The 18,648-nt window shown below is 50.0% G+C and overlaps 1 protein-coding gene across 2 annotated transcripts in view; it reads left to right on the top strand.

Moving 5' to 3' along the window:
- The window catches only part of Clpb (ClpB family mitochondrial disaggregase), a 126,720-nt gene that overhangs the window by 107,413 nt on the left and 659 nt on the right, over positions 1-18,648 (top strand). For both annotated transcript variants that reach the window (XM_087908649.1, XM_087908650.1), the window contains 8 exons: positions 6,026-6,103; positions 7,259-7,314; positions 11,541-11,585; positions 11,905-12,066; positions 17,197-17,353; positions 17,879-17,952; positions 18,091-18,210; positions 18,386-18,490. In XM_087908649.1, the coding sequence (XP_087764775.1) occupies positions 6,026-6,103; positions 7,259-7,314; positions 11,541-11,585; positions 11,905-12,066; positions 17,197-17,353; positions 17,879-17,952; positions 18,091-18,210; positions 18,386-18,490 (797 nt within the window). The remainder of the gene's footprint in view (positions 1-6,025; positions 6,104-7,258; positions 7,315-11,540; positions 11,586-11,904; positions 12,067-17,196; positions 17,354-17,878; positions 17,953-18,090; positions 18,211-18,385; positions 18,491-18,648) is intronic.

The raw sequence follows: 18,648 nt of genomic DNA, 5'->3' as shown, positions 1-18,648 counted from the left end.
TGAGCCTTTGGGTGGTCCTTATTGTCCTGTGTGGCACACAGGACCCACTGCTGTTGCTGCTGCCACTTCCATCACTGCCTCTGCCCGCAGCACTCACACCAGCCACGGCACCCTCCTGCCTTTGCTTTCCTTTCTGAGTCTGTCACTGCTGCCCTCTCTGCCTAACGCTCTTCCTCTGACCTTCTGTCACCCTGGGATCCAGTGACTAACTGTTGGGTAGCAGTAAACTTCAGGCTCTTTGTAAGAAGAGACCAGGACGTGTTTGTGTTATCCATTCCCACTCAAAAGGAGGTGCTAAAGCAGTTTATAAAATTCACTTATGTGCTGTGACCCTTTGTCTGCCCCTGTCAACTACTCTGAGGAGAGAAGAGAAGCTACAGCCGCTACCCTCTAGTAACTCACAAGCATCCTGGAGGGGAACACTCATAAGGCTATTAGTTACAGTGATCCTCCTTGGCCTTTGACCTCCTAAGTGGGCTGCTGCAGATACCTGGCAGCTTTGGAACTGTGTCTGTATAGGGACATTCCCCCCCAGGTCCCAGCGGAGTCTCGGCATTCCCTGCACTCCCACGTGCAACTCCATGCACCCACAGCACGTCTGCAATGCACATCTGCACATGCACCTGGGCCTGACCACATGTCCTTCTCTGGCATGCCTTCCAGCTTTCCCCTGAACGTATGGCCCTTTCCCTGGGCTTCCTGGGAACAGCTGTCATCACTTTGATGGTTTGCTGTCTCCTGGGGTTGCGTGTCTTTTTCTCAAAGATCAGGACCTACCACCTGTGTCAGCTATTTCCCAGGGTTGGGTCATAGCTGTACAAAGGTGAATGAAGACAGAGCCCATGTTGATACCGAGACACAAGGGGGACTCTGAGCCATGAGCGTCTCTGAGAGCTGGTTCCACGAAAGATGCCACAACATGGAACAGCTGTGTTTTCGGGTTACTTTGGGAATCCTCTCACATGAGACCTTTACAACTTATCTGGAGGGGCTGGACAAATGACTTGCCAGTTAAGAGCACTGGCTGCTCTTACAGAGGACCTGAGTTCAGTTCCCAGTACTCACAACTGCCTGTAATTCTAACTTCAAGGGTCTGACACCCTCAGCTACTTGCCTACATGGCATACACACATAAATAAAAATAAATTTAAGCCAAGTGATAGTGCCGCACGCCTTTAATCCCAGCACTCAAGGAGTCAGGGGCAGGCTGATCTCTATGAATTTGAGGCCAGCCTGGTCTACAGAGTGAGTTCCAGAACAGCCAGATACACACATAGAAACCCTGTATGTAAATAAATAAATAAATTTAAAAATAAAAAGAATTATCAAGAAATATGAGTCAGCCACCCGGGCTGCCCCAGAACCTTCAGTTGAATGGAAGCAGAATCCTGAGCTGAGAGGAGGTAGCTCTTTCTTCTCTTTGCTTTTTCACATACCTTCTTAGAATGTCCTATTCTACCTCGTGCTCAAGTATGAATGCCATCTGGTCACAGATGCTCCGCCATACTCCCAGCACACCGTCCCATCCAGTCACAGGTGCTCCGCCATACTCCCGGCACACCGTCCCATCCGGTCACAGGTGCTCCGCCGTACTCCCGGCACACCGTCCCATCCGGTCACAGGTGCTCCGCCATACTCCCGGCACACCGTCCCATCCGGTCACAGGTGCTCCGCCGTACTCCCGGCACACCGTCCCATCCAGTCACAGGTGCTCCGCCGTACTCCCGGCACACCGTCCCATCCGGAGCCCTCAGTCTTCATGACAGTGCTTCCTTCAGCAGTGTATGCCAAGTGAATGGCAAAGCTTGTTTGCAAAAAGGATGCATAAGACTCCTAAAGGGCTCAGAAGAGACCAGAAGCCTTTCGCCAGAGTGGCAGAAACCACCAGCAAAACTGAGTCTCTCCCAGCCACACTGTCCTCTATAAAATGGAAATTGGAGAATCAGCCTTCCTTTTTACAGTCCCAGAAATACCAAGAATTAATTTAGTCACCAAACATTAAACCATTAAACCAATGAGGGCTTAGTTGCAAAAATCCCCAAGGAATCTCGCACCGGCCTCCCCAAAACAGATTGAGGTGGGGGCACTTTCTCCCCCAGATACAAGGACACAGTTGGTAGAAGAAAACACCTTACATTGTTTTCCCATGTCTGGTTCCTTAATTTCCTCCTGTATGAAGCAGAGACAATACATACGTTTTAAGATTCTTATACCATTGAAGGATATTTAAAAATGCTAACACTAGCTGGACATAGTGGCACATGCCTTTAATCCCAGCACTCATGAAGCAAAGGCAGGTGAATCTTTGTGAGTTCAAAGCCAGCCTGGTCTACAAAATGAATTCTAGGACAGCTAGGGCTACAGGGAGAAACCCTGTCTCAAAGAAGATGCTGACACCACAGCAGTCCGTGGTGGTGCACAGCTTTAATCCCAGCACTTGGGAGGCAGAGGCAGGTGGATGTCTTCGAGTTTGAGGCCTGGTCTACAGAGCAAGTTCCAAGACAGAAAGGGCTACACAGAGAAACTCTTGTCTCAAAAAACATAAATAAATAAGTAAAAAACAAGAAAGAAAGAAAATAAAAAATAGAAAAATGTAAAATGCCAACCCTGAGTGCCACCATTGCTCCCACTGCGGCCCCCGTTCCTCTCACCCTAGTCACTGCCCTCTCCGCAGCTTTTCTTCCTGCTCCCCTGACCACTGAGGCGCTTCATCTTCGTGCAGAGCTGACAGTATATGATACTGAGTCATGCACAAGACTCCAGGCTAGCTCCTCCTAACTCATCTCTACCACACCACCCTGTAAATGAATACACACCAGAGAATCGATTGGCTAGGGCCATTTTGGTGGAATTAACCCTGAAGACTTGGTACAGATGCATCCTTCAGTGGCCTCACAGTAAGTGCCCTAGCCAGGAAAAGGCGTCTAGGAGGGACGGGCACAAGCGGATGTGCACTGGCACGGCCTGTAAGAGCAGAAGCACATGGTGGGAACTTAGAGAAGCCTCTTCCCCCACCCCCGGCACTATGGAGAGAGCCAGCAGTGGGAAAGACAGGATCAGGGGACAGTGTGCTGGATGACTGAGTGTGCCGGGTTGGAGGACTACAGAGAGAAAATTTGGAGAGTGAGTCAGGGCTAGGAGAACTGCCTCCCTTTGCTGTGCTCCTAACACAGTGTGTGCTCGTCAGGTTCTGGTCTGTGAACCTGAGCAGGTTTCCCAGTGTCTGTGTGTTCTCACCTATAAAACAGGAATCCAGTTCCCTGCCCGTCTTGCCCCATATAATCATAGTGAGGAAATGTGACATTACTGACACAGGGGTTCTTTACAAGTTATAAAGCTCTAGCCAAGTAAGTTGCACATTTGCTGAGCCGCGGAAGGAGCATCAGCACTGTGGCCACGTGGATGTTTCCATCTGGCCTCTTTCCAGGCTCCCCAGCCTTAGTCCTTAGCCACCCAACCAGCCACACACACCCTGGGGCTCTCGCCTTTTGCAGTTTTTCCTGGCTGCCTTCATTTTTCATTCTGTCGGACTCCATCTGCTTGGCCGTTTTTCTCTTCAAATATTATTAGAAATATCCAGAGTTATAATTGTTTAATGGTTGGCATTTCGCCTGTTTCACAGGGACCCCAGATCAGGCCCACCCCAAACTCATGCCCTGGGTCTAGCAGAATTGACCAGGGACAGCTGTGCAGTGGAGTCTGCCTGGCATTATAAAGAGCTCTCTCCCAGGTGCATTATTAGAAAGGAAGGGGAAAGATGGCCCCAGGCGTAATTCAATTCCACATTCTCCATGGTGAGTTTTTTTTTTCCTTGTGCTGCACAGCCCCGCAATGGGCTAGGACGCTACCCCAAAAGAACAGTCAAGAGCAGAACCTCACAAATGTGATACCCTGCCTGAGGGGGCCATACCACCTGTCTGAGTGATGCTGGGTCCTTCTGCCTCCCCAAATATAAAAAGCCTAACCCTGCTCCAGGCTTCTTCTGTTCTCAACACAGATTCTCATCTCTGCCAGCTTTTGGGAGAATGCTGACCCTTTCTCAGCCCTGCCTTTATTTATATATATATATATATATATATATATATATATATATATATATTTTTTTTTTTTTTTTCACACATAGCATCCACAGAGTCTTCTTTCGTTCTACTACCTGGACCTGTCCCCAAATACCCTCAACCCTAGTTCCATGTTTCTGTTGGCACAAGGGCTTGGCACTCAGGCAGGCTTGGGGTTTCCCCCTTTAGCCCTGGGTTCAGGCCCACGAGGTCTCTGAGTATTCCTGACCAGCCCCTCAGACAGTCCCAAGCAGCCAGTTAGCGCAGATCCAGATGCCAGCCCAGGGGAGCAATCAGGCCGTTTCCCCCGGCCCTTCTCCAGGAGCAGCTCCTGGCAGCACAGGTGCTAGTCTGGATTCCATGGGTTTGCACGGCTTCCATCTGTTTCTGGAAGGTGAAGAAGCATGGGCCTGAAAGCCTTAGAAAGGTTGTCCAGACTCAGTTGGCTCCTACCCATCCCTTATGTTCATGTCATCATCCCCTGCCCACCTCACTTGGTGCCAGCCACCTCTGCAGATCCTGTCAGCCCCCGAGATCTGTCATCAGTTCTGCAGCTGCTTTGAAACTGAACTGCATGACACTTGGGAGCTTGACTCCTCAAGATTGGCAGGCACATCCCAGGCCTTGTGCTCTGACATCTGACACTCTGGGGACCAGAACAGACGCACTGTTCATCTGCAGACCCTGACAGTGCTCTGTCCTCTTGTGTCCTCTTCCTGCTCCTGACCACAGTGTTTCTGTTAGTGCAGCCCAATTCCATCTCACTTCTTACAGCAGCTGTATTGGAATTTTTTTTTTTTAATAAAGACAAGTTTTGGGAAAGAAGCAACTCTTGTATGACTTAAACAAGTCTTTATCCATCTTTCTGTTTCCTGATCCAGATAATGGAGTTAAAAATCCTTTTCCTTCAGTGTTTTGTGGGTCTTGAATAAATATGTTTCCAGTTGTACCTAGTGTTCAATAGAATACTCTTATTACGGTCCTGCCTTGCCCCACCTGAAGCCTGATTCTCCCACTCCGTACTGAGATTCAGTTTCTTCATGCATAGCCCTGACCACGTGTTTCTTCATGCATAGCCCTGACCACGTGTTTCCTCATGCATAGCCCCTGACCACGTGTTTCCTCATGCATAGCCCCTGACCACGTATTTCCTCATGCATAGCCCCTGACCACGTGTTTCCTCATGCATAGCCCCTGACCACGTATTTCCTCATGCATAGCCCCTGACCACGTGTTTCCTCATGCATAGCCCCTGACCACATGTTTCCTCATGCACAGCCCCTGACCACGTATTTCCTCATGCATAGCCCCTGACCACGTGTTTCCTCATGCATAGCCCCTGACCACGTGTTTCCTCTTGAAGAAGAGCCTCGAGGACTTAGCACAGATCTGCCCCCTCCTCACCCCCAGCCTTCCAGGGGTAGCAGAGATGGACCCCAAGCTCTACACTACCCTTGATTGGCCCCAGAAATGCTTTTGGCTGTTTCCACTTCTTAAATCACAACAGAGCAGACATTGGTTTCCCCCAATGGGAAATGGCCCAAATCTTGCACCTCCCTGGGTCCTTAGACATCACCATAAAATCTTCCCTCTACTTCCCCAAGTGATAGAGGGGTGACCAGCGAGAGTTAACATTCCTCTCAGATTCTCCTTCACCAGTCCCCCACCCCCTTCACCTCCATTCACCATCCACCCGCCTCTCGGTTTCCCTAGCAACGCTGAGTGCTCATCCTGGAAAACTTTATCCGAAATCTGCTCTGGGCAGCTTTCCAAATCCATGCTAACCTGATTAGGTGTCTCTAGGGACCTTGCCAGCTAATCAGATTAGGCAGCACTAATGGTAGTGAGGACTTTGAGTGGGCACAGAGCAGTAAAACATATTGTATACTTAGTGATAATTATCCTGCCTTTTGTGTCATTGATTTATCTGTCTCCCTCCCCATCCCGTGTTGTGTGTTTGGCCGTAGCGATCCGGAGGAAGGAGAATGGCTGGTACGATGAGGAGCACCCTCTGGTCTTCCTCTTCTTGGGATCATCTGGAATAGGTAATCACAGGCAGATCAGCCAGCCACCAGGGCAGAAGAGCTAGAGAAACTCCAGAATCAATTGCCCAGACTACAGAGCTACCCAGAAAAGAAGACCTGGGCTTCTTAATCATGTTCCATATTACCAAGAGCTGGACTTACTACTCCTTCCCCTGTCATGGTTCAAGGGTGAATTTACTTGGTGCACCAGACCACTGGGTCCTGTTATCCCTGGCGCACATACTGTGCATCCCCAGGGGCTCCCTTTGGGGACAACTGAACCACCTTCATTGCCTGGCACATGAGCTGTACCTAAGTCAGCTTACCTTTGGGAGACTCAGGAAAACTGTGCACAGTGCACAGCACAACCGATTCTAGTAGTCAGCTAGACTGTACCCTCTGAGATAATTCTCTGCCTTTCCTCTACCCGTCCCGTGGTCTCGATGGGTGTCTCATAGTCTATCCACTACCTCTTCCCCTCCCAGCAACTTCATGGATCTGACTCTCCTCAGATCCCAAAAAGTTGATATCCCTGATCATGAAGCCCTTTGTACCCACATAGTGGCTTAACATCATTCTAGATAGCCCTTTCAAGATCCCATTTTGCCACAAGATCTATGGAGCCTGTGGGAAGTACTCTGTCTTCCTCAGCCATTCCTTGGCTCGAGGTTTCAGGATCTAGCTGAGTAGCTGCATCCTGAGTTGCACAAGAGATGCAGAGCAAGAGACAATAAGCAGGGCACTCAAGAAGAGATGCGGTTTGTGCTGAGCTCCACAGGTTAAGTTGGCTTATGAGTCCTCCTGCCTGTCCCCACTCTGAGGGTGCTGCTACAGAGAAAAGCCCTTGGGTCCATCACAGGACAATTAGGAGACAGTCCTGACTTCCATTGTGGTCCCAACATCACCATTCATTTTCTGGGTGACTAATTTTGGGAGAGCTTCTGAATCTCAGCTCCCTATCCATAGGAGTACTTGTCAGGGTCCATGTATTCCTAGTGTTCTTTTTAACTTTTTAAGAAATAGCCCTAACTGTCCTGGAACTCACTATGTAGATCCTTCTGCCTCTGCATCCTGAGTGCTGGGATCAAAGATGTGCGCCACCACTCATGGTCCTAGTATCCTTTCACGCCAAAGACCATTGCCTGGGCCTGATCCACCTCATCCTCTTATTTCTAGGGAAAACCGAACTGGCCAAGCAGACTGCCAAGTATATGCACAAAGATGCCAAAAAGGTAAGGAATTAAGACCAAGGTCTAGTCTACAAGCCAGGGAAACCTTGCCGTTCGTGACTGTTGTCCTGAAATCTAAACAGCAGCCAAAGAGCTGGCCCCGGCCCCATAAACAGGCCTCAGTTCTCACCAGGACTGGCTCCTGGAATTCATCTCTTCATGTCGCAGTTTCTGCAGCTGTGAAATCAAAATGGTCATCCTTAGCCTGCCTGAGTTAGGACTCTTAGGAGAAGTAGAGGAGATTTCATCCACATGTAGCTGAGCACCTGGTCCATTTTGCTGGCTGTACTCACAGCTAATAGTGTGTATTATGTTGAGGCCTCTGTCTGCAGGAGCTCAGGCTAGCTCAGTGCTCCAGTCAGGTAGGGCTGTGCTACTGGAACCTCGGGAGGTACTGGAGGAAACAAGTAGGAATCGTTAGTGTCTGCTGCATCTCTATCTAGCATGTGCCCTCAACTGGGACTGCCACTGCTCCTTCTTGTAGCTGCGAGCCGTGGACTCTCCCCAGCAAAGAGCCATTCCCAGCTCCATTTATCCACACCTGGCTTTTAAAGGCCTTGCGTGACAGGGGATGCTTTTGAAAAAATCAGTCCTTGGTGGCAGTATAAAATACTCAGTGAAAGCTAAATATCTTCCCAACATGAAGGCTCAGTTTCCCTTTTCCAAGAGGTTGCCCAAGACTTCAATGCGCTTGCCTGGTTTCGTGAACATCTCCCCACTTACTTCCCCACCCTCCAGATGCAAAGAAGAGTTGCTTAGGCCCTTTCCAGCCAAGTAGCCCAGCAATCAAGTCCTGAACTTTATTCCCTTGTGGCCCCTGCTCCCTTGCCACCTCTCTGAGGATCCTTGGAGCCAGGCTGTGTGGGCATCTCCTGTGGATCAGCTAGCAGAAAAATGTAAGCCTTCGTCTCTGCCGGGCCCACTGCAGACCCACAGCCAGCCAGGCAGGCTAGAAGTGTGTGGCGTGCTGATGTTCTCCAACCGAAATAGCAGCTTTAGACAGTTCATCAGGTTGGCAGCGATTGAAACAATTAGCACTCTGGAAAGGGCCATAAACTACAAGACTATTAGGAAAGATACAGTTACGGGCAGGAACCACCTGATTAGGAATGAAGAATTCTGAGTGGCTTAATTTTAATACTATCAGAAAGGTTAATATTTAATTACAAATTATAATCTCTTTATCCATGCTGTCTTAATATATCTTCATACACACTGGAAATAGGAGAGTATCTGCTGATTTGCTGTTGTAGAAAGGAGGGGCTCTATAGTAGAAGACTGGTGATTCGGGTACTTTTTAGGCGGAGCATCTAAATAGGAGACAGAGTTTACTCCCATTCAGGGTGTCCCACGAGTGGGATGGTGTCTTCCATCAGTCCATGCCTCCTGGGAATGAAAGTATCCCTGTGTCCTGCCTATACCTGCTATTTGACAGTGATCTGTGGTGCACCAAGGTCAGGGACCCTTGACTCGAGTTCCAGTTGTCTTCTCCTGGCCCTAGGTAACCCCTTCTCTGCAGCATCAGCTCTCTTGTCTCAGGGCAGAACTCTCCAGCTCTGGTCTGAGGTTGTGCTGAGCGTCACCTTTCTCCTGTCCCCAGCAGTGTCGTCTGCTGTGTGCCTCACTTGATCCTGTGAGGAGCTTAGCACAGTGCTGACTTAGATCTGCTTTTTAGTTGAGAAAACTGAAGCCCTGGAGTAGAGGCGTGAACCCGGAGTTCAGCCTTCCGCTGAACCATTGTTCTCTGCTGCTCTGGGGTGAGGATTTAAACTGTTTAAATGTTTCACAAAGGAAAATGAGGTACATAACAGCCCCCTCCCAAACACTTACTAAATCCCAGATGATTCTTCTGTAAAACCCCTTATCTGTGCAGCCCCCTGGGCCAACTCATTACAGAATGTGTTTACACAGACATTGTCTGTCCACGGAACATTTGTGTTTGAAGAGAACCCTGGACTGTAAGCTGACTAACCAGTGTTCCTGGCACCTCCTGGACACTCCATAAAGCAAAAAGTGTTAGGTTTGAGCCCTGTGTCACATGGCTCATCACAGGCAGGAGCTCATGAACTGAACCGAGCACTGGCCTGCCTCTCTGCTCCTCGTTTTACTGGTTTGTGAAGAGATGCTAGTGCCTCACCGCCTCACAAGGCATTGTTTGTAGCTGTACATTGGTAGCAAGTCCACTTGTGCGCTTGTTGACTTTCCTTCCCTTGGCTTCTGCACTAATTCTCCCCGGCTGGACAGCCTTGTTAGCTCTCATCAGAGTTAATAATCCTTGAGAAAGAACCTTTTGTCCTGTGATGTCATCATAAGGTCAGGTACTGGAGCACAAAAGACTTTTGAGTGTTAGTGTCTGTGTGGTTACAGGGTGAGAACTGGTATTTGGTCTCCTCCCCTGTGGAACTGGCTGAGACTGTTCCGTAATGCTCCATAGCCCACTAGATCACTGGGGCAGTGATGGCAGATGGTGACCGCGCGTTACTGTCACCCAGAGTGCAGCCAGTACATGTTGGATGAGCCCTTGGTTGCAGTTATCTCACTGTGTACACAGCACCAGGTTAAAGTCACATGTCACCAAGCAGGCAGTGGTGGAGCACACCTTTAGTCTCAGCACTCAGGAGGCAGAGGCAGGCAGTTTTCCATGAGTTCAGGGCCAGTTTAAAGCTAGTTCCAGGACAGCCAGAACTGCTACACAGAGAAACCGGGGAGGGGGGTGTTACAATGTAACCAGAAAGATTCTAGCCAAGAATATTAAGCCCAAAAACTTGTCCAAGCTACTTAGCAAGACTCTGAAATACACTCAAGAGTAACTGGGGTGAGAACACTTGGCATAGGAACCACTGCTCTGTACCTTCTGGACCCTGTGACGGCCCTTCTGAGCACCAACCTCTGAGAACCCAGCTGGTTGGATGAGGAGGAAATGAAGGGCAGTACTTGTCATAATTAAAAACTTAACAGCAAAGCCTGCCTGACCTTCGTTTGCTGCTTACCACAGGCTTATACTTCTAAGGCATATAGTAGCTTCCTCCGGACATTGCCAGGCAGGTAGCAAGCCTAGCAGATGTGAACTGTTATCATCAGAAGTGTGTCCATCTCTCTTCCAGATTTTTGCTCTCTCGGTCAGCACTCTGCACCTTTCAAGAAGCTTCTGTGAATTAGCTGAGATACTCTTGGAAATGTTGCTCTTGCCCCATGAACTGAGAGCAGTCCCCACCCCACATAGCCTTAATAATATTCTTTCTAAGACCTTTCCTTCGTAGTGGCTTAGGTCTCTGCTTAGACCCCAAGTGATTGAGGAGTCAGGAGCTTAGTGTTGCCCAGGGAGAGACTGGCTTAAGGGCTAAAGCCACAGTCAGTGACAGCGCTGGGTCTGAGCACCTCCCCATAGCCTGAACCTATGTACAGTGACAGGACAGATTAACTCAAATTACTTGCTGAGTGCCTGCCTGGATGGTGTCCTGGCTAGAATACAGCAGTGCATGCCATCTCCTGAGTGTACTGCTGCCATGTGCCCTCAGCTCCTGGGAGCAGCAGTACTCTACATTCTATAAGAATAAGAGTATTTATTCTCTTTCTATAAGAGTTAGGGGAAGAGAGGGGAGCAGAAGTTTTCAATAGCCAGGTACCCATGACAAGGAAGGGGTTCTCTACCTCTGCCAAATCACATGCCCTAGCATCTCTTTCCTGGCACTAACAGTGGCCTTCTCCCTAAAGGGCTACTTTCTGAACCACATGCCCATGGTGGAGAGAGGAGACCTGCAGGGTCATCATAGATACCCAAGGGGAAAGAAATGAAAATGACAGCTTGTGCCATAGGCCTCCCACAGCCTTGCAAAGTCCAGGAGCTATGGAGCCCAGTCCTTCATCTTCACTGGTGCTGCTGACCTGACCGTGCCTGCTGGCTGTACTCAAAGATGAGGACGTCAGTTCTGAGCGCGTGTAGAGGAATGTGGGAGGGGGAGACCAATAGAAGCTACCTGGGGGAAGGGACATGGTGAACCATATTTCAAAAGGCAGAGATGTGATCTGGCCTTGCTAAGGTAGAAAATGAAGGTGTCAGGAGGGAGAGTGAGTGACCAGAGAAGGCGGCAAAAGCAGAAAGTGCACTTGGGATGGCAGACATCTCAAGCTACTATGGCCTAAAGGCCTAGGATAGTTGAGGGCTCTGGCCTGGGCCCTTCCCCTCCTCCTGTCTCACATTGACACATCTCCTGCGTTTTTCCATGCAGGGCTTCATCCGGCTCGACATGTCTGAGTTCCAGGAGCGACATGAGGTGAGACAGTCTCAGGGAGGTGTGGCTATGAGGGCCATTTGTTCTGAAAGAAACTGGTCCTGTTGATACTGCATGCAGCCATTTTCCCACACTGGCCCCATATTGTAGGCTAAGAACACAAAAAGAAGCCAGGCGGTGGTGGCGCACGCCTTTAATCCCAGCACTCAGGAGGCAGAAGCAGGTGGATCTCTGAGTTCGAGTTTGGTCCTCAGAGTCTGGTCTATAGAGCGAGTTCTGGGACATCCAAGGCTATACAGAGAAACCCCATCCGAAATAAAAGAGAGAAAGACTTTCCTAACATGTTTTTGCCCTACACCAGGTAGCCAAGTTTATTGGCTCTCCACCAGGCTACATCGGACATGAAGAGGGTGGCCAGCTGACCAAGAAGCTGAAACAGTGCCCCAACGCAGTTGTCCTTTTCGATGAGGTGGACAAGGCCCATCCAGATGTGCTCACCATTATGCTGCAGCTGTTTGATGAGGTAAAAGCAGACTAGGCCAAGGTGAATAGTAGGGACACAGCATTAATGGGGGTTGCAGGCAACAGGAGCCTAGGGCCCAGAGCCTGTCTGGTTGATCCTCTGTTTACTGCTCTCTCTGCCGGTGTATACCTAGTTACTTGGGCAATGTGACTCTATCTCCTCTCTGGGCAGGCCCAAGTGAGGCACTTGAAAGGAAACCAACTAGATTTCATGGCTCCCAAGCTGCCTTCCAGAGGTGCCATGGATAGGGGTGAGGGAAACGGGAAGTTTAGGTCTAGCCCTGCTCCTGACCGACTTTATAATCATCACAGCTCATCTCTAGATAGCAGTGACAAACAAGGAGATTGGAGATTGCAGTGTTGTGTGTGTGTGTGTGTGTGTGTGTGTGTGTGTGTGCGTGCGTGCGTGTATATGTGTGTGTGTATGTGTGTGCGTGTGCGTGTGTGTATGTGTGTGTGTGCGTGTGTGTATGTGCGTGTGCGTGTGTGTTTGTGTGTGCGTGTGTGTGTATGTGTGTGCGTGTGTGTGTGTGTTTGTGTGTGCGTGTGTGTGTATGTGTGTGCGTGTGTGTGCGTATGTGTGTGCGTGTGTGTGTGTGTGTGTGTGTGTGTGTGTGTGTATTTGTATATGTGTTACCCACAGAGACCAGAAGAGGACATCAGAAGTTACAGGTAGTAATTACTATGTGGGTTCTGGGAATCAAACCTAGGTCCTCTGGATAGGTAGCCAGTGCTCTTAACTGCTGAACCAGTTTTCTGGGTCTGCACTAGTTCTTTTAAAATGACAGCCACATTATTTGTATGAAATGGTGTTGCTGGTGTCTGTAGTGCCCATGTCCTTACAGAGGGGGCGGTCCTTCCACTAGTCAGGGTGAGCTAGAAATAAGAACTTGTATTTTGTTTTTTGGTTGTTTTTTTTTTTTTGAGACAGAGTTTCTCTGTAGCTTTGGAGCCTATCCTGGAACTAGCTCCCATAGACCAGGCTGATCTTGAACTCATAGAGATCAGCCTGCCTCTGCTTCCCAAGTGCTTTAATCTTCCCAAGATTAAAGGTGTGTGCCACCACTGCCCGGCAAGAACTTGCTTTTCTTGGTGCATTTGACGTGTACCTCTAGTAAAGATTTACAGGTGTCTTTGCTGGTTACTGTGATAACCAGGAAGAAATTAGCTCATTTTTTACAGCAAAAATACCAAAGTTCAGAGACAGTGTAGCCGGTAAGTGCACAGCGACGGAGCTTCTGTGAACACGGGGTCTGTGGGTACTGTGATCCCAGCCGACACTTCCTGTGCCTGTCTCCTCGAGAAGGGAGACCCCGTTTCAGGGTCCCTGCCCTATCAGGAGATGGTGAGGACCACGAACTGAGTGGAGGTGCTAAGAGCTGTACGAGCTGGCATCGTGTGCCAGATGGGGTCACTTTGGTCTTTGGTTCCCCCAGCTTTGCTTCCCATGTCCCATGAGGCACAGGAAGAGGCTCCAAGAGCAATTAACAATTTAGGACCAAGTCACAGGCTCCACATGTCCCTCCCCACCAGCTGCAACCGCCTTCCCACCAACAGGCCGAGTACATTCGTGTGACTGGCCCTTGTCCTCTGCAGGCCAGCTGGCCAGGAAGACGACAGCACACCTGGGGAACGGCAAACACTCCGTGCCGGATGGGCAGGCCAGTCTGCCCCTGTCCTGCCACAGGGCTGCACTAAAGGCCTTTTAGGAAACTGATGCTAATTTCTTGCTCTAGCACAGAGCCCAATCTGCTAGTTTGTGATGCCCTCCATCCCACTGAGCGGAGCTGCAGTCAGCAGCTATGCTTGTTGAGGGCGGGGCTTCAGCTGGTGCCCTTCGGCCCTTCACCAGCCCTCCACGCCAGCAAACACGCTGTGGGCTAACTGTAATTTTTGGTTTTTGAGACAGGGTTTCTCAGTGTAGTCTTGGCTATCCTGGAACTTGGCTTCAAACCCAGGCCCTCCTGTCTTTGCCCCCCAAGAGCTTATGAGGTAGATGCAGAGAAGGGCTCAAAGGAGAAAGTTGATACCCCCAAAGCCCCAGGGGTCTGCAGCTCTTCACCAGTGCCGTCAGGTGGGGAGCACAGATGAGGTAGCCAAAGACACACAGCTAGAAGGGGCCTCAGACTGGCCTGGATGCTGCAGGTCCTGGGTTCCGTCCTTGGCATGTGTGCACGTGTGCTAAAGAATCCATCTGCAGCTGCAGCAGCCTGGCCTACAGCAGCTTCCGTGGGATGCAGAAAGCTCTAGACGTTTGCCTGTGGGGAGAGAGTGGTGTCCACATGAGCCAATTTCTTCCCAGAGCTGAGCCATGAGCTGAAGCAAGAATATCTGCAGACCAAGCAACAGATAGAGATCTCACATGTAGGAAGAGGACACCTGGGGAGTCGCAGAGGCTAAGATGTGATGCCTGTGAACCAGCCATAGCTACTCCAGAATTTAGGGACACTCTGGCCAAAAGCTACAATTCATGATTTCTTCAGCACAGAGGCTAACAGAGGCCTCAAAAGGGATGCCACGTCCATCTCAGCAGGGTTCTGTGGCACGGGAACAGTGAGGGATTAAACTGTGAGCCTAGCACGAGTCAGAGAAGGTTCAGGGAGGGAATCAGACTCACTAGAGTGATAGGCAGTCCACAGAGTGTAGCTCTTGTCTTTAGTCATGAGGCATCGTGCAGAGCAGCGGGCACAGCCTGTGGTGTTAATGATGAGCTGAGTGGACAGGATGCCTGAGGTGGGAGCTATGTTCAGGGAAAGTAACAAGTGCAGCAGTTGGGGGCGTGAGTCAGACTTTGGGGTGATGGAAGTTCCTGGAACCATACCAGGCCCGTCCTCCCAAGCCTGCCCTGAGAAAATCAGGAATTCTATGGTGGTTACCAAAGCACCATGAATACTTGGCTTATCTCCCATGGATACAGCGCTGGAGTAGGTGGGCCTTCTGTCAGTGTTTTACTTTCATTGGTTAAATAAAGAAACTGCCTTGGCCTTTTGATAGGCCAGCCCTTAGGTAGGTGGAGTAGATGGAACAGGATGCTAGGAGAAAGAAAGCAGAGTCAGGCAGACGCCATGAAGCTCCTCTCCAAGATGAATGCTGGTTAAACTCATGCCGGTAAGCCACAGTCAAGTGGTGATACAGATTATTAGAAATGGGTTAAAAGAATATGTAAGAGTTAGCCAATAAGAGGTTAGAATTAATGGGCCAGGCAGTGTTTAAATGAGTACATTTTCCGTGTGATTATTTCGGGGGTAAGCTAGCCGGGATCCGGGCGGGAATGCAGCCCACTGCTCCTTCTACACAGCGTTATAGCCCGCATAAAAGTCCCAGAAAACCCTGGACCATTGGGTTCATAATGATTCTAACCCTAAGTACTGGCTGAGAAGACAGGTAGTCCATAAGCCTGAGGCAAGATTTGCACCCCAGCCAGGATAGCTGACAATGACAGTTTCATTTTTGGAACACATCTTAATTGCCAAGAAAACTGAGGTGTGAGTGCTGAAAGTTGTGCACTGCACCTGCTCCCCTGGCCCACCTGGAACCATCCTGAGGCCCAGTTATGAGCAGAGCTTTGGTCTCTCACATTGAAATTGCTGCTGGGTTATTGCTAGTTCCAGGACAGCAGTGCATGAACCCAGTCCTCAAAGATGGGCTTGAAGAGCCAGTGTGGAGCACACAAAGTGAAGTTCCGTGTGCGCATGCTTGGCCATGTCATATAAGCACACAGACTTGGCTCCAAGTTCTAACTTTTCCCCACTGACTTTTCCGTTAATCTTAGAGCTGGTGAACTGGGGCAAGAGCATGGAGCCCAAGGACTGACCCTGCTTCCCTTGCCAGTGCGCAGACTGTAGAAGCAAAGACTGTCTCTGAATCATTCTGGTGCCATCAGGGAAGGGGAAAGCATGGTGCCAGGTTCAGGCTGGAGCAGGAGCCCGCCGTCTCCCTCTCCCTCGCTCTTGTCAGTGAGGAGGGCATGAGGCTCAGAGTGCTGGACGCCTGGGCAGGTACTGACCCTGGACAGTGATGAACAGCCTGGCCTCTCCCCAGGGCTCCTGGATGGAGTAGAACACTGCGGTGACAGTGCCCTTGGCTGTGTGCACCCCTGCCACCGCTGTCACAACTGCCCATTGTTAGCGTACGGATGACTTGAGGTTCGCTGTCTGACCGGGCCTCTCCTCCCTTCACCCGACTACTTCCAGAATCCTGTACTTTGATTCCTGTTTCTTCTCTTTGCTCCTTTTCCTATTCTTTGGTGTACCTGCCTCTAGGAGAGATGGCTTCCTCAATGTCACTTCTGGAAAGAACTGAAAATTCAAAAAAATTCCTAAAGTGTTTAGAGGAACCTCGCCATCTATTCCTCCTTGCCAGGATGGAGGACAGCTCCAAAGATAAGCTGAATATGGTGGCCTACACCTGTAATCCCAGCACTAGGGAAAGGGAGGCAGGAGCATCAAGAGTTCGAGTTCATCGTCAACTACATAATCAATAAGTATGAAGCTAGGCATGCCTACATGGGACCCTGTCATTAAATGATAGGTAGGTAGGTAGGTAGGTAGGTAGGTAGGTAGGTAGGTAGATGGGCGGACGGACGGACAGACAGGCAGACAGGCAGGCAATGACTAAGAGTGCTTGCTTTTCAGTTCCTAGCAGCCATTTCATCTGGCTCACAGCTACCTGTATCTCCAACTCCAAAGGATCTAGTGCCCTCTTTTGACCTCTGTTGGCACCCACACGTGCATAGTGAACACTATATATCAAAAAAAATCCAGGTACAGTGGCACACATCTTTAATCCCAGGACTTGGAAGGCAGAAGCAAATGGATCTCTGTAAATCTGAGGTCAGCTTGGTGAGTTCCAGAATAGTCAGAGCTACATGTTGCCTTAAAAACAAGAAATAAAAGATGTAAAAAAAAAAAAAAAAGAACTGTCTGACTTTACCAGATGTCATTAGCCACAGGAATAACAGCTGTCTAACCATCACCTGGAGGGCACCTCACCTGGAGGCCTCAGTCGGTAAAGCCATTGTCAGGATGTGAGTCATATGCCCAGAGAGCTTAGAGTGGGAGGCAGCAGCAGAGGGATTTGGGGAACAGCTGTCTGATGGAGCCTACCCAGCTACCAGCTTCATCCTTACCAGGGCCGCCTGACAGATGGCAAGGGGAAGACCATTGACTGCAAGGATGCCATCTTCATCATGACTTCCAATGTAGCCAGTGATGAGATCGCCCAGCATGCACTACAGCTGAGGCAGGAAGCTTTGGAGATGAGCCGAAATCGAATTGCCGAAAACCTTGGTATGATGTGTGGCCTGGGCTATCCGGGGAGGTGTCTGACCACAGGCATATCTGGGGCAGAGATGGAATTGAAACCCTTAGAATAGAAAGTAGGCATCATCCCAGAGAGTGGGGGGACAGGAGATAGTTCCCCACCCTCAGTAAAGCCCAAGCCCAACAGTTTACAGGATGGCTTCAGACCCACCCCCCAGCCCTAGGTAGGGACCATGGAGATACATACTCAACAAGTCAGAAATTAGGGAAGTGACATACAAGGGTCATGGAGATGTCATCAGAGAGAGGCCGCTTCTGCCTTTCTCCTCTGGAAGCGCCTGTAAGCCTCTTTGCTGGATCAGAGCTGTCTTCTGCCCCAACCCAACCAAACCGGAGTTAGTGGTTTGTGGCATCTGTAAACCAAAGGGCCTCAGAAGTTAGCTGAGGTGCTCAAGACACGGCCCAGGACCTCAGACTATGGCTACATGGGGCCAACGCAGCCCCAGAGGTCCTGAGTGTGATGGATGTGTACTTTATGATCTGTCTTCACAGGGGATGTCCAGATTAGTGACAAGATCACCATCTCAAAGAACTTCAAGGAGAATGTGATCCGTCCCATTCTGAAAGTGAGTTTTTCTTTTGGCTTCCTGCTGGGGCTTGGGGACAAGGAACCACTCTAGAAATATGGAAGTCCCTATCTCCCCCATTGGTCCAGAAACCTCCCCACTATCACTGAGTGCCTCTACCCTTTACTGTCTCTGCAGGCTCACTTCCGGAGAGACGAGTTTCTGGGTCGGATCAATGAGATTGTCTACTTCCTCCCTTTTTGCCACTCAGAGCTTATCCAGTTGGTCAACAAGGAACTGAACTTCTGGGCCAAGAGAGTAAGAGAGAGCTGACTGCCTATGGGTGGGGATAAGATATCTGGAGCCTGTCCTTAAAGGTGGTGCGGAGCCAGTGGTCCTGGGGGCACAGTCTCAAGGCCCCTTCGGACCACTGTGCCTAGAGCTAGAAGGCACTGGGCAGCATGAGGACAGTCCTCTCTCTGACCTACCTCAGGCCAAGCAGAGACACAACATCACACTACTGTGGGACCGCGAGGTGGCAGATGTGCTGGTTGATGGCTACAACGTCCACTATGGTGCCCGCTCCATCAAGCATGAGGTGAGCACAGAGGCCTGAGACAAACACGGAACCTCTACACCTTCCTCCCCAGCATCCCCAGACTCAACTTTCATGCTCAGCTGGTCTCCCTGAAATTATCCATACCAACAGTGAACAGAAGCCCTTTCAGAACTAAAAATAAAAAATGATCAATTCAG

Source organism: Myodes glareolus, chromosome 7, assembly GCF_982192425.1.
Source record: "Myodes glareolus chromosome 7, mMyoGla1.1, whole genome shotgun sequence".
Taxonomy (NCBI): domain Eukaryota; kingdom Metazoa; phylum Chordata; class Mammalia; order Rodentia; family Cricetidae; genus Myodes; species Myodes glareolus.
Note: the sequence above shows the minus strand (reverse complement) of the source record. Positions and strands in the feature narration are given on the sequence as shown.